The 18672-nt window shown below is 39.6% G+C and overlaps 1 protein-coding gene across 2 annotated transcripts in view; it reads right to left on the minus strand.

The window, feature by feature from the left end:
- The window catches only part of FBXW4 (F-box and WD repeat domain containing 4), a 97239-nt gene extending 85114 nt beyond the window's left edge, over nucleotides 1-12125 (minus strand). For both annotated transcript variants that reach the window (XM_063101852.1, XM_063101851.1), the window contains exon 1: nucleotides 11389-12125. In XM_063101852.1, coding sequence (XP_062957922.1) covers nucleotides 11389-12089 — 701 coding nt within the window. In that variant the 5' untranslated portion in view covers nucleotides 12090-12125. The remainder of the gene's footprint in view (nucleotides 1-11388) is intronic.
- Between the last annotated feature and the right edge of the window lie 6547 nt (nucleotides 12126-18672).

Genomic DNA, 18672 nt, shown 5'->3' on the forward strand with positions numbered 1-18672 from the left:
ATAAATATATGTAGTAGTTAATATCTACTAATAGTGTCATTACTAAAGCAAATGCAATAATCATTTCTTTTTCATCTAATTAACTCAGTTATAACTATAAAAAATTGCTCCTCCAATATCAAACATCTGTCATCTTTTCAGGCTGAATGGTTAGGGTTTGGCTAAAACCATTACACGTTAAGGCTAAAATCTTTTACTGAATTCTTCTATTGGGTGAATGAGGCTCCTGGTTTCACATTACTAATGAGCAACCTCCAGAGGGATAGAAAATAGAGTACAGTAAATAACAGCTAACAGGATGGACCAAAAAAGCTGAACTCTAAATTAAAAAGAATAGATTTCCCTGCCAACTCTTATCTGTAAATCCCTCCCAGATATAAAAGAAGAAATTGTTTGTAGTCACACCTCTCCTCTTGAGTTAGGTCTAAATGGGTAGAGGTGAAACTAAAAATGGAATATTCTGGATTACTGCAGAAAGCAAGCAACGGGGAAAGAACTGACATATTTCCTGAATTGGGATAAGGACAATATTTCTCTCATCTCCCTGGTCACTTAACCGCCATTTAGTGACACTTTACTAAGGGTCAAAGCACTCCCCTGAGGGCTTGATCACAGCGGCAAGAAACTTTCAAAGTTGAACTTTAGAAGCTGCTACCAAACGGCAGGTGCAGGCATCCTCTCTGAAGGTGAACACCATAATCAAAATACTTGGCTGTGGTCCTTCAAATCAAACATCGAAATTTTTTGAAACTATTCCATTTGGCTTTGACTTGACAAACTACTACTTTGTTAAAAGCAACTTAACTCATCTTTTTCATCCATTTTGTCCAATTATCTTTGATGGCTACAGTTTCCCCAGCTGGTGGCCAAATTGTATCTATATTTTTACTGGCTTCAGCACCTGAAAAATCATGAGGAATTAAAAAAAAAAAAATCCCCTTTCTCTGAAAGCAGGTATTCCTCACTCCCTGTGAGAACCTGTCACTGTCAAGTCAAAGGGGGTCCACAGAACAAGGCAGCAGAATAAAAGTGCCTGAGAAGACAGGAGCAGATACCACTTGGAATTCCATAAGAATCCTTTCTCCCACCCTTAAAATGGTCTCAGGCCTGCCATTTCTCCCACCCAGTTATTAATGTAAAGTGAGGGTGCTCCCCTCAAAAGAATGATTAGTGCCCTGTAAATAAATCTCTCATGGCTATTAATGCATGGAGGAAGGGCCTGGCTGAACTGCCATTTTCCCAGCCCTCCTTCTCTTGCCTCAGGCTCATTTTTCCACTTGGCCCCCTCCCTCTCAGCTTTCCGGCACTTAGTCACCATTAGAGTTTGACTGCATTCCTGGGCACATGACCTATTTTAAACAAAAACAACACAACACGTACCCATGGTAAGTTATCTGGCCGCTTAAAATGTTGGCAAGTGAATCCAAAAGGACAGAAATTAATCTAAGCAGTTATCTAGAATGCGCATTCATTTCCCATCTCCTTGCTCACACCCCAAAACCAAAAGCAAATAAATAAACCTAGTTTGAAGAAAAATGGCTGAGGGCCAAGAGGGGGAAGTATGGGTACATCAGAGAGGTCTTAAACCAACTTAATGTCTAAGATGAGAAAAACCCTGGAATACAGATCAATTTCCCTCCGTGCCCCATCTTGAAGTTTGATTCCCCTTGATGCCACTGATGCTGCCTAACTGCATGACTGGCATGATTTCCATAAGCATAACTTCCTGCTGACTTGAGAACTCAGGAAAGGAGGGTATCTGTCCACAAATGTAGAACAAGGCCATGTCAAGGGACACTGGACCAAGGAGCGGGGGACATGGCTGTAAAAAATGATGCTTGGGGGCTTAGAATTTTAACTTAATACTGTCTCTTGATTTCTCTGATCTTCTTCCTCTCCAGAAAGCAGAGTTTCCCCCATATTGCCTATACCCACCAGTTCTTCCATCAATACTGAATTTGGCTTTAGTGTACAAGTATTTAAGCAGCCCAAGATAAGAAACTTCTAATTCTTCATTTATACTTGCATTAGACTAAATCCTCCAGCAGCCAGCAGCAGAAGTCTCTAATTAAGGGTCCAAAAAAACTCATGAAAAATCATTATACAGTGTTAAATCGCTTACTCTTCTGGCCAGGAACACAGAATAGCCCCAATACCCAGGGTTAAGTGAGATTGTAGGGAATAGGCCAGCATGAGGACAGGACTATGCACAAGGAAGGCCTAGAGCTAACTGAGCTGAACCACAAGGCCCCCAAATGTCAACCCACTTTACCTATTCAAGCTCACCTTCCATTCTCCACACTATGCAACTGGACTCCAGCCAAGCCTATTTCTTCTACATTCATTCCTATACCCATACTTTCACCTATATTGCCAGCACCTGCCTACCTTTGTCCCTGACAAATGCTTGCTTCTCTCTTCTGTGGACTAGTCAATTTACGCATTCTTCAAGATCCAACTGAAGCCTCTACTTCCCTGACTCTTCCAAACATTCATCTCCATGTCATCTGAGCTCTTAGACCGAACCTCCCATAAACCCAGGCATTGCTAGTTTTCCACAGCTATACATCTTGTTTATCCAATTTATTCAAAAATTCCACAGGATCAAGTCTTAAACCTCTTAGTGCTTCTAAAAGTGGCTTTCAATCAGCATTCTGCAGACCAGTGGTATTCCAGGAACCCTGAGTAAATGTGCCAAATTTTAAACACTTTATAGAATGTATTTTCACACAACTAACGATTCATACTTTTACAGGGATTACTGTTACGCACGAAGCCACAATGTAGTCCATGATATAATCTGCTACAAATGACAGGAAAATTCAATGTTCAGAGGAACACATATGAACTTTACCTCAAAGGATATGAGAACAAGGTCAGGGCAGTAAATAGTTCTATTCAAACAGTAACACACCAGAGATAAATAATCATGGACATGTTTTTTGATTTTCTGAATCTTTCTTTTTTAAAAAGGACATTCACCTTTAATTCTTTAATGTACTATCAAAAACTCTGACATCATACAAAAGTATGTCTTAACCACAAAAAGTGAGAATGACGGTCCTGGCAATAGGTACTGTATTTTGATAGACACTGCTTAAGGAAGAGTTCTCAAAACCATCGTTCTCCCTTTCACAAGTCACACTTTCAACAATCAAAGGCCCTTTCTGAAACTGTGTAATACACCAAATCTTCAAGAATTCAACCAAAGCCTCTAAATTCTTATGCTAGAGAGGGGCTCAGGGAAGGAATCTGAGCAGATAAAGTATCTTAACTGGCACCCACATGTCAAAGCTGTCCAAAGCAGTTTCAGAAACACTGGGTATAAACCTGGTCCTTTACATGTGTGTTTAGGATTAGAGTCAGGTTGTGTTCACATCTATTTCCTCCGGCCATTGGTCAAATTCTGTATTTGCAGGGCACTTGACCAGTGTGTGCGTTCTACAAGATGTTAAGAGATATTAAGCAGGGAAAAATAGAATTTCATGTTCAAAACATTTGGACAATGCTGGCTGAAACAAAATTAAACCAGTCCCTCTATCACAGGACTTCTCAGTACCTTTAATTTGCCAATGGCACTGTGATCCCCAAGTGAGGGGATGTGATACACTACATTTCCCATACTCATTTGATCATAGAACTAGTTTTTCAAGAATCCCACAATACATCTTTGGGAAGCCTGATCTAGCACTTTCTGAGAATAAACAACAGCAAGAAAGATACCACTATTTTTTTCTGAACAGGCCTTCCTCTAAGTGAGTCATGAATTAGGCACTAGCAGACTCAGAGGTGGATTTTGTTCTCATACTTTCAAAATGACTTTTCCCTAGACTACCCATCTGAAAGATGAGGAATAATTACACTGCTGTGCTTCCTACAGTTGGGGTTTTTATTATTATTATTATTTTAAATCTTGAAATGTGTTCCATATAAGTCACTAAAATGGGTTTTCAACCCAAGTGGCAAGACTTCAAAATCCCTGGTGTCTTCCCAGCCTGGATGAAGGGATGGAAAGAACATGAACCAGATGCCATCCAGAAAGTTTTTACATCTCCAGTTTCTATGCCACTCTGATAAAGTCAAACTGCAGCCAAGATAAGGGATGAATGAGAGATTCTCCCTTAGCAACTCACTTCTGGAGGATGTCCCCCTTTAAACACATACACCACCCGTATTTGAATCTTGACTCACCTTTTCAGTATGGACTTTCTAAAAGAAAATTCAAAGAAACATGGGAAGTAAAAGCTATAACTAGAGAATAAAGAAAAAGAGGTACTCAAAGATTATTTCCCTTTCTCTAAAGAGAACGAACTCATTACAGAGTTAGTGAGCTAGGGAAATATCATTTCTTTTGGTGAAACAGCTTTCCAGGAAAAGCATCTCAACATATTTACTATAAAACAATTTAATTTCCCTGTCTCATCACCTGCCACCCCATCCCCCAAAAAAACCCCACAGATTGTGGATTTCCTCTCATTCTTGGCAAAGTTACCAGAAGAAATATAATACCCCCTTCGGACTGTTCCCAACAGCTGCTGGAACAAGGCGGGGGAGCTGGGGTTATACCTCCAAAGCTGCCTCTAAAAATGACCATTCCCCCTTCTAAACCACACAGCCAGTAAGCATAAGACTTCTCTTTCTCTCCTTTCTTAAAGCAATGGGAGACCACAAAATCAAGTGTCCCCTAAACCAAAATACTTGCCTCCAGCTCATCTGTTCTCCTCAATTTCACCCTAAGGTGAAGTTTCTATATAGTAAGCCATACTCTATTTCTTCCTTAATATGTATTTCTTGAAACAATCCTTTACTACTTCACAGGACTAGCATTTTTTATTTGTTTGCTTTTTTGTTTAATCTACCAATTTCCAATTTAGGGTTCTTACGTTCTTATCAAACTCCTATTCAATGTAATTTACTTATCTCTGCCCATCTGTCCCAATACCACATAACCTCATACACACACAAATCCCCTTTCTGGTCAACAGACTTGAAAAACAAAAGTCTAGGAACAAATCCAACAATGGCTACCATGAACCCCAGCCCTTTATTCCTTGCCAACATCATCATACACCAAACGCTTCTCAACTCTGTCTAGAAAAGCACCATAACTGGGCAACAAAGAGACACCCAGTTAGCCTTCAGCTTCTCAGCTAAGACCACCAACAAAGAAGTTCATGAATGTCAACTGGGGGCACAGGCAATATCTTTCTTTGCCAAGGAGAAACTGGACAGAACCTCCAGCATCATTCCCCAAGGGGACAGCTAGGGTTGAGTGAAGACCGTGAAAACTGTACAAGAGCTGGGAGAGAAAATATAATGTAAGGAATGATTTGGAATCAGGGGCAAGAGAAGGAGGAGGGATGAACTGGCTGACCCCAAATGTCTTTTCCATCTCTAACTCCTATGATTCTTTGACCTCCAATTTTGTGCTGCGGACAAGGAATGGAAAGTCAACAGACATGGTGATGTTTTGAAAGAGCCTGGCAGTCTGCTCTTGTCATTTACTGGCCTTTGCATGTATTTTTTAAGGTGTCTCCAAGCCCTGTCTTCATTTCACAGTTGTCACCTTTCTCAGCAACTTGAGCTCATGTCAAATACCAAAAAGAAGAAGAAGAAAGAATGTGCTGGCAATTAATTGTGGTCTAACGAGGGGCAGGCACAGGGGCCCATTGGGTGGCCCAGACTTCCAGGGAGGGCAATGTGGACAGTTTGAATAAAATGAAGAACTGACTCAAAGTTGAGACAGGCAGCCAGTCTTCTAGAGTCAAACAGGTAAATTCTTTCTCCAGATAGTTTCAGACACAATCTTAGTGTATGAAAATCCAGTATTCACATGATTCATTATTCATAAACATGTTCTTAATCAGCACAACTATCTCGCTTCTATTGATTACCACCAGAGTTCCATATGAATCCTGTTTAAATCTGAGCAAGACTGCTGAATAGAAAGGTCTTTCTTCAACAGTAAACCAAGTCTTTGGATTCTCAACTTCTTCTGATGGTTGACACACCTGAGATAAATTCTGAAGCTTAGCAAAAATTAGTCTCTGTAGATCAAGGGGGGTGTGGGGTGAGGCCAACTGTCACTGAAAATTCAAAACTCAGTTTTGTCCTTCTTTCAAACAGCTGATCTCATTTTAATTCTCAAAATATACTGGAGCCTGGCCTCAAGAAGAGTCTACCTGAATTTCTCCCTGCTCCATGTTTATGAGTCAGGACCAGAAACTAATCCAATAGCAGAATCAACCCAGAGTTAAGGTTAAGTTGTCACACAAAGGTGACTCTTTTCTATGTCAAAATCTGTATGCTTCCTCGGTAACATCACTGTCAGCTGCACAGCAGCCCAAGTGCAATCTTTACTTAAGATGAAGGTTCTAGACACAGAAAATGGAAAGTAGGGAGTATTGAAATATTTTCAGAGGTCTCATTCCAGTATGAATTCATATTGCAGATTTCTCATCATGCAGACTGTGAAGATCTTGGGTTCCTCCATGTTTCTGCCTTTAAAGTTACGAGATTCATCCCTTACCATTCAAGTTTACAAGACTGGAAAGGATATAAGCAGCTTCTATATTCTCGCAGTGTTCGAAGAGAAGGCCTCTTCCATTCTTCCAGTTTGCATTTGGAGGTAATGACCATACTAGACTATTTCCTGTTTTTATAGGTGTATTGCTTTATTTATATTGAACATGTAAACTAAACTCATTAACTCACACAAATCATTAAACTAAGGCCTTTCCACAATACGGCTGAAGACAATAAGCACATCCATATATGAAACCTTTCAATGAATTGGAGAACAAGTTAAGTGACTCTTCTCCCTAGGTAAGACAGGTAAATGAGAAAGCCTATGCTACTTTAAGTTGCTAAATGTTTTCTGAAAATCAGTTTATGCCTTAAATGTAACCAGTCAGCAATGCCTTCTCCATTCAGAGTTAGGATAGGAAACTATGCTTTCTGGGCCAAAAAAATGCTCTTAGGCACAATCATCTTAAAACAAACAAACACACTTTGCTTATCTGTGTCTATCTCACCACTCTGGATGTTAATCATCACTGAAATAGATATCCCAGTCCCCCAGCCTCAAAGAGCTCCAAGGCTACAGGACCCCGCCAGAGGAATGAATGTACAGGCCAGGGCAAACACCTCGAGCCTCACGCCCTAAACACCTATTGTTAATTCCAGGCAAATCTATCACAGGCAAATGCAAGAAAGCACCCAGGTACCGCTTAAAGGATATTTAAAATAAAATTCCTGTTTGAAAATATGTAGCACTTAATTTGGGAGGAAGGGAATCAAGTAAGCTTTAACATGACTGACAAAAATATTTTAAAAAATAGGTTTACATGCACAGAATACTTTTTTCTTTCTATTCGCTGCTCTCGTTAATTTTCAGTATCAGAATTTGAAGACAGCACCACTTTTCTTTTCCATTATACTTTCTACTTTGTCATTCAGCATACATTATAAACTGACAGCTGAATTTCACTGTTTTGTTCTTGTATAGCCTGAACTAGGTTGGTTTTTCCCCCTACTCCCTAGGGAAGATTCCTATATGAAACAATTCCCTGATTTTTACTATTATATTCAAGATATTTCTATTCCCCCAGGCTTCTTAAAGCCTTCAAACAAAACTGTTTAAATCAGATGACTGACTCAAACTATCTTTGTGTCCCCTTTAAAAAAAAAAAAGCTCAAGATACCTACTAGTGTTCACTGTTTGAGCAAGAGGCCTAAAGGGAAGCAAATTATTTGTTTGTGGTTTTAAAGTGGCCGAAATGCCTTCAAGCACAAGTATAAGACCATTAACAAATCACAAGGAACCAAAGCAGTTCATCTTACTCAACAAAGCTATGATCAGTTAGGAACAGCCAGACTGAACAGGGCTTGCCCTGGGCCCGGAAGGTCAGTAAACCTTAGCAGTTTGTGTTTCTGAGAATCCAGAGGCTCTTCAGCAGTGAGCACAAGCCCTAAGCTCATAGTTCTGCTGTCATGTTTCCAAAAACATTCAGAGCAGGTGAGAGAAACTCAGCAGAGAGGGAAAGAGAGGGTTCCTCACTCCTGTCTTTAGGCAGTACCTCCAAGTCAAACCATTCCCATTTTTACCATATACAAACTGACTAGAAGAGAAGCCAAAAAATTAAAAGGTCCCATTTTACAACTTATTAAGTGCCTACTATGTGCTTGACATTGTGCTAGCTAGCACTATACATTTAAGCCTCATTTTAGTGGGCAATGTTATTCCCATTCCTTACAGATGATACAACTCAGGGCCAGTGAGGTATGTAGCTCCTGATAAAACCAAGTTTTGTATTGTGTTTATCAAAACTTATCTAGTCTGCAGTTAATTAGCCCAAAGCATGATCAACAGCTCTGCCACTATCCAAGCAGCCATATTCTTGCTGTAGTTTGGGTCCAGGCTCCCTGACACCCTAAGAGGACTGGGGTGCATGCCTTCTCCCTCCAGGGATGACAATCACCTTTCTTAGTGGCTTATTAAGTTTCTGTAGCTGTCCAGAAACAGACTACGCTGGTAGACACTCTCTCCACCTGCTGTAACATGCATAACTTCTCCCCTCAACCCAGAAAACCTGAGCAGTGTCCCTGCTCTTTATCAAGTGCTGTGGTGAAACAACTTTCCTAGAAGGCCAGAGTCACCTCACCCTAGGACAAAGGAAAGAAATCAAACCACGTGTATCTAATAAACAATAAAGCCATAACATCATTTGGCAGTCTCAAAGCACTTTACGCTATAGTTTTCATTTTGTTGTTATTACTGCTATAGAACGTAGACTGATTCCCACTATCTCTCTTTGGGAGCATTGGAAAAGAAAAATAAACAAATTCTTTTGGTCATTCAGTCTCTATAAGGACAGACAGAAAGCCCAACTTTGCCTTGGCTGGCTTGGGTTCTAGTCATTTTAACCTTCTCTTATAGGTTAACTGATAATATTCTTTGAAAGAGTTATTTATAGGAAAGGAAGAGAAAAAAAATGCTATTTTTGCAAGTGACAAGACTGCACATCCAGAAAATCCCTAGGAATCATTATCATCAACAAAATCATACTAGAATAAAAAAGAGTTAAGCAAAATGATCAGATTCAAAATTTACAAAAGATTATAGTAATCTTGAACATCAATAATACCCAGCTGGAAAACATACTGAAAAAGAGATTGCATTTGCAATAAAAACAAAATGTATAACACATTTAGAAATACATAGGAATAAGTGTAACAACAGATATGTGAGAACTTTATAGTGAAAACCACAAAAATCCTTGAAAAGGCACAGAATTTTTTTTGATGGGGAGTTAAGTAGAAGTGAAGACATTACATGCACACATAAATCCAACTAGGATAATCTAACCCTAAAAGATATTAGACTACCAAAAAGCAACAATATTTAAAATAGTATGGAAATGGAAAAATACACCAGAGAACAAATGAAGAGTTCAGATATAGATCCAATACATACATACATACATCTATATGTGTATATATATATAAACTTAATATATGGCAAAGTAAGTTGTCCTAAACAAAGGGAAAGAGAAGTATTATTTAACAAAAGGTGTAGTGATAACTAGGTAGCCATTTAGGGGAAAAAAAAAAAAATGGTAAGTTGAATTCACGTCTTGTACCAAAACAAAAGTGATATGGAAGAAAGTGCTAACGATTAATAAGTCAAATTATAAGAAAATCAGTAGGAAACTGAAGAGAAGACTTATCAAGTCTGTGGAGGAATTATAAATTTCTCAGCTTTAGGAAAAAAAGAGAAAAAAAATCACAAAAGACTGGCAAATTCTAATAGATTAAAGTGTAAAACTTTTATAGGATAAAAACAGTAAAGTGAAAATAATTAACTGGGAAAAATATTTGTATCAAAGATGACAGACTAGAGTCCAACATCTAGGGCCCACAGGGATTCAAAATTTATAAGAAAAACATCAAAATCCCAATAATAAAAAGGCAGAGTACGAACAATCTCACAGGCGAAACAAACAAATGGAAAAATATTTATCCTGGCCAGTAAGAAGAGATGTAAAATAACACAACTGTGAGATTATACTAAACTAGCAAAGATTTTTAAAATTCTCACAAGATATTGGTTCAATCACTCTTTGCTGGTGCCACTTTAACTTGCTATAACACCTTTGTAAACCATTACCTTGACCATAATGCTCATCCTAAAATTTTATCCTAAGGAACTCAAAAAGACATATATGTATGGTATGGTATGTGACATATCTCAATAAAGCTGTTACCCAAAAATACATTATTCATTTAATTGTTGTAACAGCAAAAAACTGAACACAACATGTTTAATATTAAGAGATTTTTTACAATCTCATTATGGTATAGCCCCCAAACATTTATTATGCACCTATTCTGTTAGGACCAATTAAGACAGCAACTATGAGGTGGGGGAAAGTGTGCAACTGAAAATTTTAAAAAATGAAAACAGTTGTCTAGAGGTGATGGTATCATGGCTCTTTGTCTTAAAAAAAATTTCTTTAATGTTGTTATACTGTATTAGAACTACCTTTTAGGGCCGGCCCGGTGGCTCACTCGGGAGGGTGCAGCGCCGAGGCCGCGGGTTCGGATCCTACATAAAAAAAACTACCTTCTAATAAAAACAACTGGATGGACTAGGGTGTAATCTGAAAGCTTTTACTCCCCCAATTCCATACAATTTTTTCCTTCCTATTTAACAGTTTAAGTGGTTCAGGAAAGTTCTTTATTCACACGTTTCAGACCATATAAAAACAGGCCAAATTGCAATACCATGTCTTGTACACAACCTAGACCTAATCTAGCCTCCTGCCTCAAGAGGTACCCTTTTTCGTGCCTCTATCAAGTAATAGACTATGACCGACACTGGGACCAAGGGCCTTATTTGGGATCTGAGCCCTTTTCACCATATTCAATTTTATTTGAGCCCTGAAGCCTAACAACCTTTAGAAGAGGGTGGGAAGGCTGAATGTCCACAAAAACGTTCTGATAGACCCCTTAGTGGACCTGTGTCTTAGACCTGGACTGGAGCAGTCGTCCACAGCATGAAGGAACCCGGGCAGTCAAAGGTCTGCGAAAAGGCGCAATTAAAAGCTGAAGGGAGTGCTTAAGATGGCTAATTGTGAGGAGCCACCAACGGGGGAGGGTGCTGACCGAGGGATGCTCTCGGGAAGCTTCCTCAGATGGGGGCCTTAGAAAGGAAAGGCACTGGGATCCCCGAGGGTGCTCGGGCAAGGGTCTCGGCGGAGGCCAGGTCTGGGCCTCGGAATTCGGGATGCGACACAGCCGAGGACCGACCAGGCCGCGGCGCCCCGCCCTTTCCCAGGATGCAGGCCGGCCAGGGGCGGGGAGCGGGCGCGGCTAGCGGGCGCTTACAGGTCGGTGCCGAGCCGCGTGAAGCCGGAGTTGAGCGAGGCCCGGGCAATCCGGCGCCAGAGCAGGTCGCAGCTGGTGAAGCGCCGCAGCCAGCGGCACACCTGGGCCAGGCGGCCGAGGGCCCGCATGTCCAGGTAGGAGCAGATGAGCAGCAGCAGCTCCTCCGGCAGGCGCCAAAGCGCAGGCCCCGCAGCCGGCCGGGCGGCCGCCTCTTCCTCAGCCACCGCCGCCTCCATGGCTGCACTTGTACCGGCGATGCCGCCCCAAGCCTGAGCCCTTCGTCCCTGTGCCCTCCCTGGCTTGGCGTCCTCCCGCCGCCCAGTCCTGACCCTCCATTCCTCCTCCTTCCCACCATCTCCTCCTTGTGCCTCCTTCTTGGCCCCCGCGCTCCCCTTAGCACCCTTTACGATGCCTCTCGCCCCTTCGTCCACGCTTCCGCCTCCCTCTCCTTCCTCCCCCGGGCCTGCCCTCGCCCCCGCCTCAGCCCCCGGCTCCGCTGCCTCCTTCGCCTTCTGCGACCCCGGCTTCCCTTCCGTCCCGCTTCCTCTTCCGCCTTGCCCTGCGCCCGCTTTCCTTTTCCACTTCCCTTTCCTTCGCTTCCCCCTGGGGACCCTCCCATTTTGAAGTTTCCTCTCGTCCCCGCCCTCGCCCTCGCCGGGCCCGCCGTTCCCGGGGGGGCCCGAGCGGCCCAGGCTGCCCATGAGCGGCCGCGGGGCCGGCCCGACACGGAGCCGAGCCCGAGCCGCCGCCGCCGCCGCCAACCCGGGAGGAGGTGACACCATGTCGGACCGGGTCACATGGGGCGGCGCGGGGCGAGGCCTGGGCCCGCCCCTCACACCTGCAGCCTTGGAGCCACTTTGGGGTGTGGGCCGGGTACGGGGCGCAGACCCCATCCTCATGCCCTGGGCCTCCGGGAGCGTTAGGTGTAAGCACACGTATTCAGCCATCAATCGTGTTGTGAGGCCACTAAAGGGCCCCTCTTGAGGCTACTCAGTGGTCCCCGCCTAAGGCCACAGAGGAGCCACCGCCTTCAAGAATCGTCTATTTAGAGCTCCTGCCCTCAAGAAGCGCCTACTTGGGTGACCTTGTCCCTCCAGGAGGCTTCCTCTTCCTCAGGTGATTCCTCATTTCCCCAGGACCCCATGAAACTGCAGCCCTAAAAGGTGACAGGTTCCATAGCCCCAGACCTCACGTGGGGTATGAACTACGGTTTGGCAGTGAGCTTGCATATTAGACATAGGAGGGTACTTCATAATTTCGTGGGAAAAATAGAACTAAAAGATAATCCCGGTCTTTCCATGAACTTTTTGAAGTACCCTGGTATTTTGGGAGGTTGCAGTCTTCCAGATCCTGAGTCCCTAACTCACAAAACAGTCACGCATGAGGAAATGGCAAAGCTAGGGCCTCTTTTTAGTCCCCATCCCGGTGCAAGTTGATTCTCCAGTGTCACCCAGGATCCCTTCCCCACACCACCCATTCGATTCAAATGGCACCAGTCTGAAGGGAGACCTACTGAGGCCTAGACCTGTGCTATCCAACACTGTCCCCCCAGTCACACGTGGCTATTGAGCATTTGAAATGTAGCTAGTTCACACTGAAGTGTGCTGTAAAGTGTGAAGTACACACCAGATTTTGAAGACTTATACAAGAAAAATAATGTGAAACATCTCAATAATTTTATAATTGATTACATGTTGAAGTGATAATATTTTGAATACAACTGAATATTTTGAATGGACTGAATACAACCTATTTTAATGTAACTATTAGAAAATTTTAAATTATGCATATGACTTTTATTTGTGGTTTGCTTTATTTTTCTGTTAGACAGCACTCAACTAGGCAGTAAGATTTGGAGGAGGGGAGGAAGATGTTTATGCCTGTCTGTGTATTCTGTACCCCAAATTCAGATAGGAAGGATTTGGGGTTTTTCTTTTGGATTTATCTACATCTTAATACCCATTTTCAGGGAGCAGGGATGAATGAGAAATCAACTCTGAAAATTAAAAATCTACACCTAGCATAGCCAGGGAGAGACCTAGAAAAGCAACTACATTGTATTATGGTGCTGCAGAAGCATCATGTAACAAGGTCAGACCAGAATCTGGCTTTGCCCTAGAATTACTTTTTGATCTTAGCAAAACAACAACAAACACCCCCACCTATCTTGGCCTTTTAGTGTTCTCAGTCTGTAGTGGAGATAATGCCTCTGCCTTACTTTTGAGGGATAGATGAGATGATCCCTGTAAAATGCTTTGAACTTCTCTAAGAAAATTCTCAATAATACTTACAGGTCAAATCCTGTTACAAAAAATACCCTCCCATCTCCCCTCCAAAAAAAGAAAAAGTACAACAAAGGCTTTAAGTATAGAATACTATTTCCAAACTCCAGGCAGTGTTTATTAAAATCAATATTTGATACATTTCAGTACAACCAAAGAATAATTTAGATCATCTCTTAGAGATCATTATAAGGAAATTTACTTAATCACCAGTATCATACTGTTAGAAAATTACTGAGGTAGGAACACTGCAAATTGAGGTGATGTTATCATCAATTCAACATTTATTAATCTTGCTACATTTGTGTACTGTGAGTCACTCTGAAAAGAATACAGAGATGTGGTTCCTGCATTTTGGTTCAGATTTGTGTTAGACACATTTGTAATTTCTTACTGTTTGACTTTTTTAACCCTTTATGCATAGTAAAGCTGAGTAGTTCATCCGACTTGAAGTCATAAAAAATTATTTAATTAACCCAGTGTAAATCATCAGGATTAAAATCCACAGTTGCACAAGTGCAATTTTCCCTTTACCCCATGTCACCTTCATAAGTGGAGAAATTAAACCATCATTTAAAAACATCAAATCATCCTCTTTCACACCCAAACTGAGATCAGGTGAACTGCTTATACTAAAGTTTATGGTTTAATGATTTCAAAAGAAGCCAAAGTACTCACTAGGCAAGAAGAAAGGCAAAGCCAAAATGGAAATTTGACATATATTCTGCTATGTGGCAATGATGTTTGTCCCTAAATTCCCAGTCATTTAAAACAAAAACATAACAAGCCTTAGCTCAGAGAAGCAGCTAGAATTTTTCATCAACCTTCCCTTCCCCAGCCCTACAACAGAAAATCCAATTCGGGATATAAACCAAACTTTTAAAACAGGCATCATGAAAATCACTATTAAAATTCATTTTTTTGGACAGGGTGTTAAAAAATCAACTGTGACTGAAAAGATAGTTTTGTAACAAAAGTAAATGCGTATCTTCATGTAGGACCTTAATAGCATTTTACTATCAAAGAAAATAAATATACTAATAGTCAGAAAAGAGGAAGGTAGAGCACAGTGGACTTCAGAACATCTTTAAGAAAAGTTATCAACTCCCTTGTAGTTCACATCCAGGTATCATATTGAAATAAAGTAGGGGATAAAATTTACTTTTGTTTTTATAAAGCATTTTATTTAAACTTTTAATTTTCAGCTTAACAAGCAAGGTGAAAACATTGGACTGCTTTTAACTTAGAACACCAAAAACATGGAATTCATAAAATATTGAAACTTAAGACTCAATATGAATTTTATACTTGGTATTTAGAAATGCTAATATTAGTTTACTTTTAAAGAGGGTTTTAAAGTACAGATACAGTATAAAGTTCTTTGTGTTAGTATGTCCGTGTAAGTAATATGCATAGTCGTAATTGTTATAAGTAGTACATAATATATGTTTAAGATTGTAAAAAGGCTAGAATTTTGTTTTCTGTCAGTTCTTATAGGTGACAGAATCTCAGAAAGGAGCCTTTTCCCACATCCAGTACACTTGTGACCACATACCCATTGGTTAAAAGCTTAAGGCTCCAGTCTTTAAGTTTAGGAGTAGGCAAACTTAACAGGGAAATTATTCTGTGATGAATGAGAGAGATCAGTTCATGAGTGACAGTTTTCAATATCATACATTGGCTCAGATGCTCATCATTATTTCTCTATAGTAATAATAGCTTATATTTATTGAACACTTGTGTTTCAACCACTATCATAAGAGATTTCCATGTATTGTCTTACTCACTCCTTTCAACAGCCACATAAAGCAGATACTATTGATCAGTTCTTTGCAGAAGATGAAACTGAGGCTTGTTGTCACATCTTTACTAAGTGGCAGAGAGGGTATCAAATCCAGACAGTCTGATCCCAAAGCTTGTGCTTTAAGCCATGCCTTTGCCATAGACAGCAGAAAATGGAATAAAGCATTGAATTCAGGGTGTTCTAAGATCCCTTACAAGTAATAAAGACACACCTAATATTATACCTTACCTCTGAGCATCAAGTAGTTCTGGTATCCAAATAAAAGCTGCTGGAGGGTTTTTTGTTTGTTTATTTGTTTTTTTCTTGGTGGCTGGCTGGTAAGGGGATCCAAACCCTTGACCTTGGTGTTGTAACACCACACTGTAACCAACTGAGTTAACTGTTAACCTACCAGCCAAAACATTGCTTCTGAGCAACTAAAGTAGTTCCTTGTCTCAATTACTTTTTAAGAGTTAATCAACCTCTTAATGCTTTTCATAATCTTTGGACAAAACTTTGAAGAGATTCATAGGAACTAATATATCTTGCAAAAGAACATATAACTAAAGTTTGGAAATTCCATCATTTTGTTTCAGCTTCATTTTCTTGTATTAAATTTAGTAACTGTATGGTATGTATGAGGGCACTTCAAAAAGTTCATTGAAGGATTTGTATTATCTTTTTATTCTATTTTTCCACAAATTTTTTAAAGTACCCTCATATATGAGACTTTTGTAAATTTATCTCTGTATATATGCAGAGGGAGATTTTATGGAGTGATGTTAATAATGGTTATTTATAGGTGATAGAATTTGGGGATTTTACTTTGTACCTTTCTGTACTGTTTGATTTTTTTTAAAAATAAGAATCATGTATCACCTTTACAAATTTAATAAAGTCTTTCAAAAAGAAAAACAAAGTTGTCATGTGTCCAAGCACACCATGTGACAAGGAAGTTTGAGATTTGAAGCCTAGATCATTGCCAGAGTTTTTAACTAGCCCTCCAAGTTTCTTCAAACTTTATTTATTCCATTTAAAATGTGTATCATGTAATTGCAAAATAAATAACAAGTTTAGAGTATCAGAAAGGAGAAGAAATAAGAGGCCTCACAGTGAATGCTATATTTGTAAACATTTGAGCTTCTCATAAATAGAGGGATAAAGTCTAACATATTGTTTTCAGAAATTATCTATCAGGTTGGGAGTTTGTATTCTGAAATCCTGTTAAAAATACCACCAAGATCTGCTCTGTTTTAATATGAACTTAGGTCTTTGCCATATTCAAAGATAAAATATTTTTATTTCATGTAAAACAGTCTCAAGCAAGTGCTATTTAAAAATAGTTACTTTATGTAGAAGAAAAAAAGACTGGAAAGAAAACGACAAAACGCTACAAATGGTTATTTATGAGAGGTGGAATTATGGGTAGGTTTATTTGCTGACACTTTATACTTTTCTGCATTTTCTAAGTTTTCTGCAATGAGCATTTATTACATAATCATTTTTTTTAAAGGAAAATCCTAAAAAGTATTTACACCTAAATGTAAGAAATAATTTAATTTAATTAAGCTAGTTGATTTTAATATTTTAAAAGTTCATTTTACAGATCTCCCATGCAAAAGAATTCCAAATAATTTATGTAGATACTTCACTTCAAGAAGGTGGAGCATGACTCCCCACTCCTTAAGTGAGGGCTACACATAGTGACTTCCTTCCAAAGAGTGCAACATAGGGCGGCGGGGGGAGCCGTAACTTTACAGCGAGAAGCCTGTCAATCACTACTTCAGCCAGGTAATCAAGGTCAACATCAACAGTGATAAGTTGTGTTCATAGTAGATACCCTAGGTATAATGTGATGAAAATGGCACTTTACCTCTGTGGTCTTCCTCCCCAAAACTCATAATCCCAGTCTGATAATGAGAAAAACATCACACAAATCCTAATTGAGGACATTCTACAAATGTAGTACTCCTCAAAAATGTCAAGATCATCAAAAAAAAAGTCCGAGAAACTGTCACAACCAAGTGGAGCCAAAGGAGACAGGACAACTAAATGTAATGTGGTATCCTGGATGGGATCCTGGACCAGAAAAGAAAAAGGACATTAGGTAAAAAGTAAGGAAATATGATCAGTTCATTGATTGTAACAAATGCATTATACTAATGTAAGATGTGATAATTAAGAGCTGTACTAAAAAGATTTATTTTCCAACAGAAAATAACATTCCAAGACACCGTCCGTTTACAACTGTGAGAAAGCAGACATTTCCAATCACTAATTTTTATATGATGTATATGTGTATGTACTTAAATATATATATTATGTAAATACATACATGTATACAAAAGTTAAGGTCCATATGTCTATAATGAACAGAACAGCAAGTAAGGGGGTGGACAGGATAGAGATACAAAAAATTACTTTGTGGGGAAAAAAAAAATTTCCTGGAGATTTGCCAGTTAAGTAATGTTATTATTAGTCTGCAATAGTCTTTGTGTCAGTAGGTGATGTTCAAAATGTAGAGCATACCATCAGCATTTAGGATCTAAGATAAATTCCAGTTTTGCCATATGGCATCAGACTTTGTGATTTTTCTTATTTCTGACAGTCAAAGACTGAGTCATTTGGGAACAGATGATGGAATATATAAAACTTGAACATGAAAGGTACCACAAAATCTTGTGAAATTTTCATGATCACCGGGGATTTCTTACCTTGCTTTCAGATTCTGGCTCTTTTAAAAAGGATAAATAAATCAGTCAGTCATGCTAAGATAGAATATGTACAAATATAATCCTACAAGTTCTAGGCTGGCTGGTTAACTCAGTTGGTTAGAGTGGGGTGTTATAACAACCAAGGTCAAGGATTCAGATCCCCATACTGGCCAGCTGCCAAATAGTAATAATAATAATAATAATAATGATATAAGTTCTTTTCCAAGAAAACAGTGAGAATAACTTGCTCTTAAGCATCTTTAGCTTTTCTGGAAGACAAATGCCAGGCTAAATATTAAATTCTTATTTCTGATTCTATAATTATTATTAATACTACTTAATAATACCTAACTTCAAGTAAGTTTTGTTTTTTTAATTTAAGACATTCATTACGCTGAATGAAAGTACAGGATATCATTTATTTATCTTGTCCTCGGTTTCAGGTCCCGTTAAAAATAGGAAAAACACAAAGAAGAACTTGTCTGAAGTATCATTCGATTACGCT

This window comes from Cynocephalus volans, chromosome 7, assembly GCF_027409185.1.
Source record: "Cynocephalus volans isolate mCynVol1 chromosome 7, mCynVol1.pri, whole genome shotgun sequence".
NCBI lineage: Eukaryota > Metazoa > Chordata > Mammalia > Dermoptera > Cynocephalidae > Cynocephalus > Cynocephalus volans.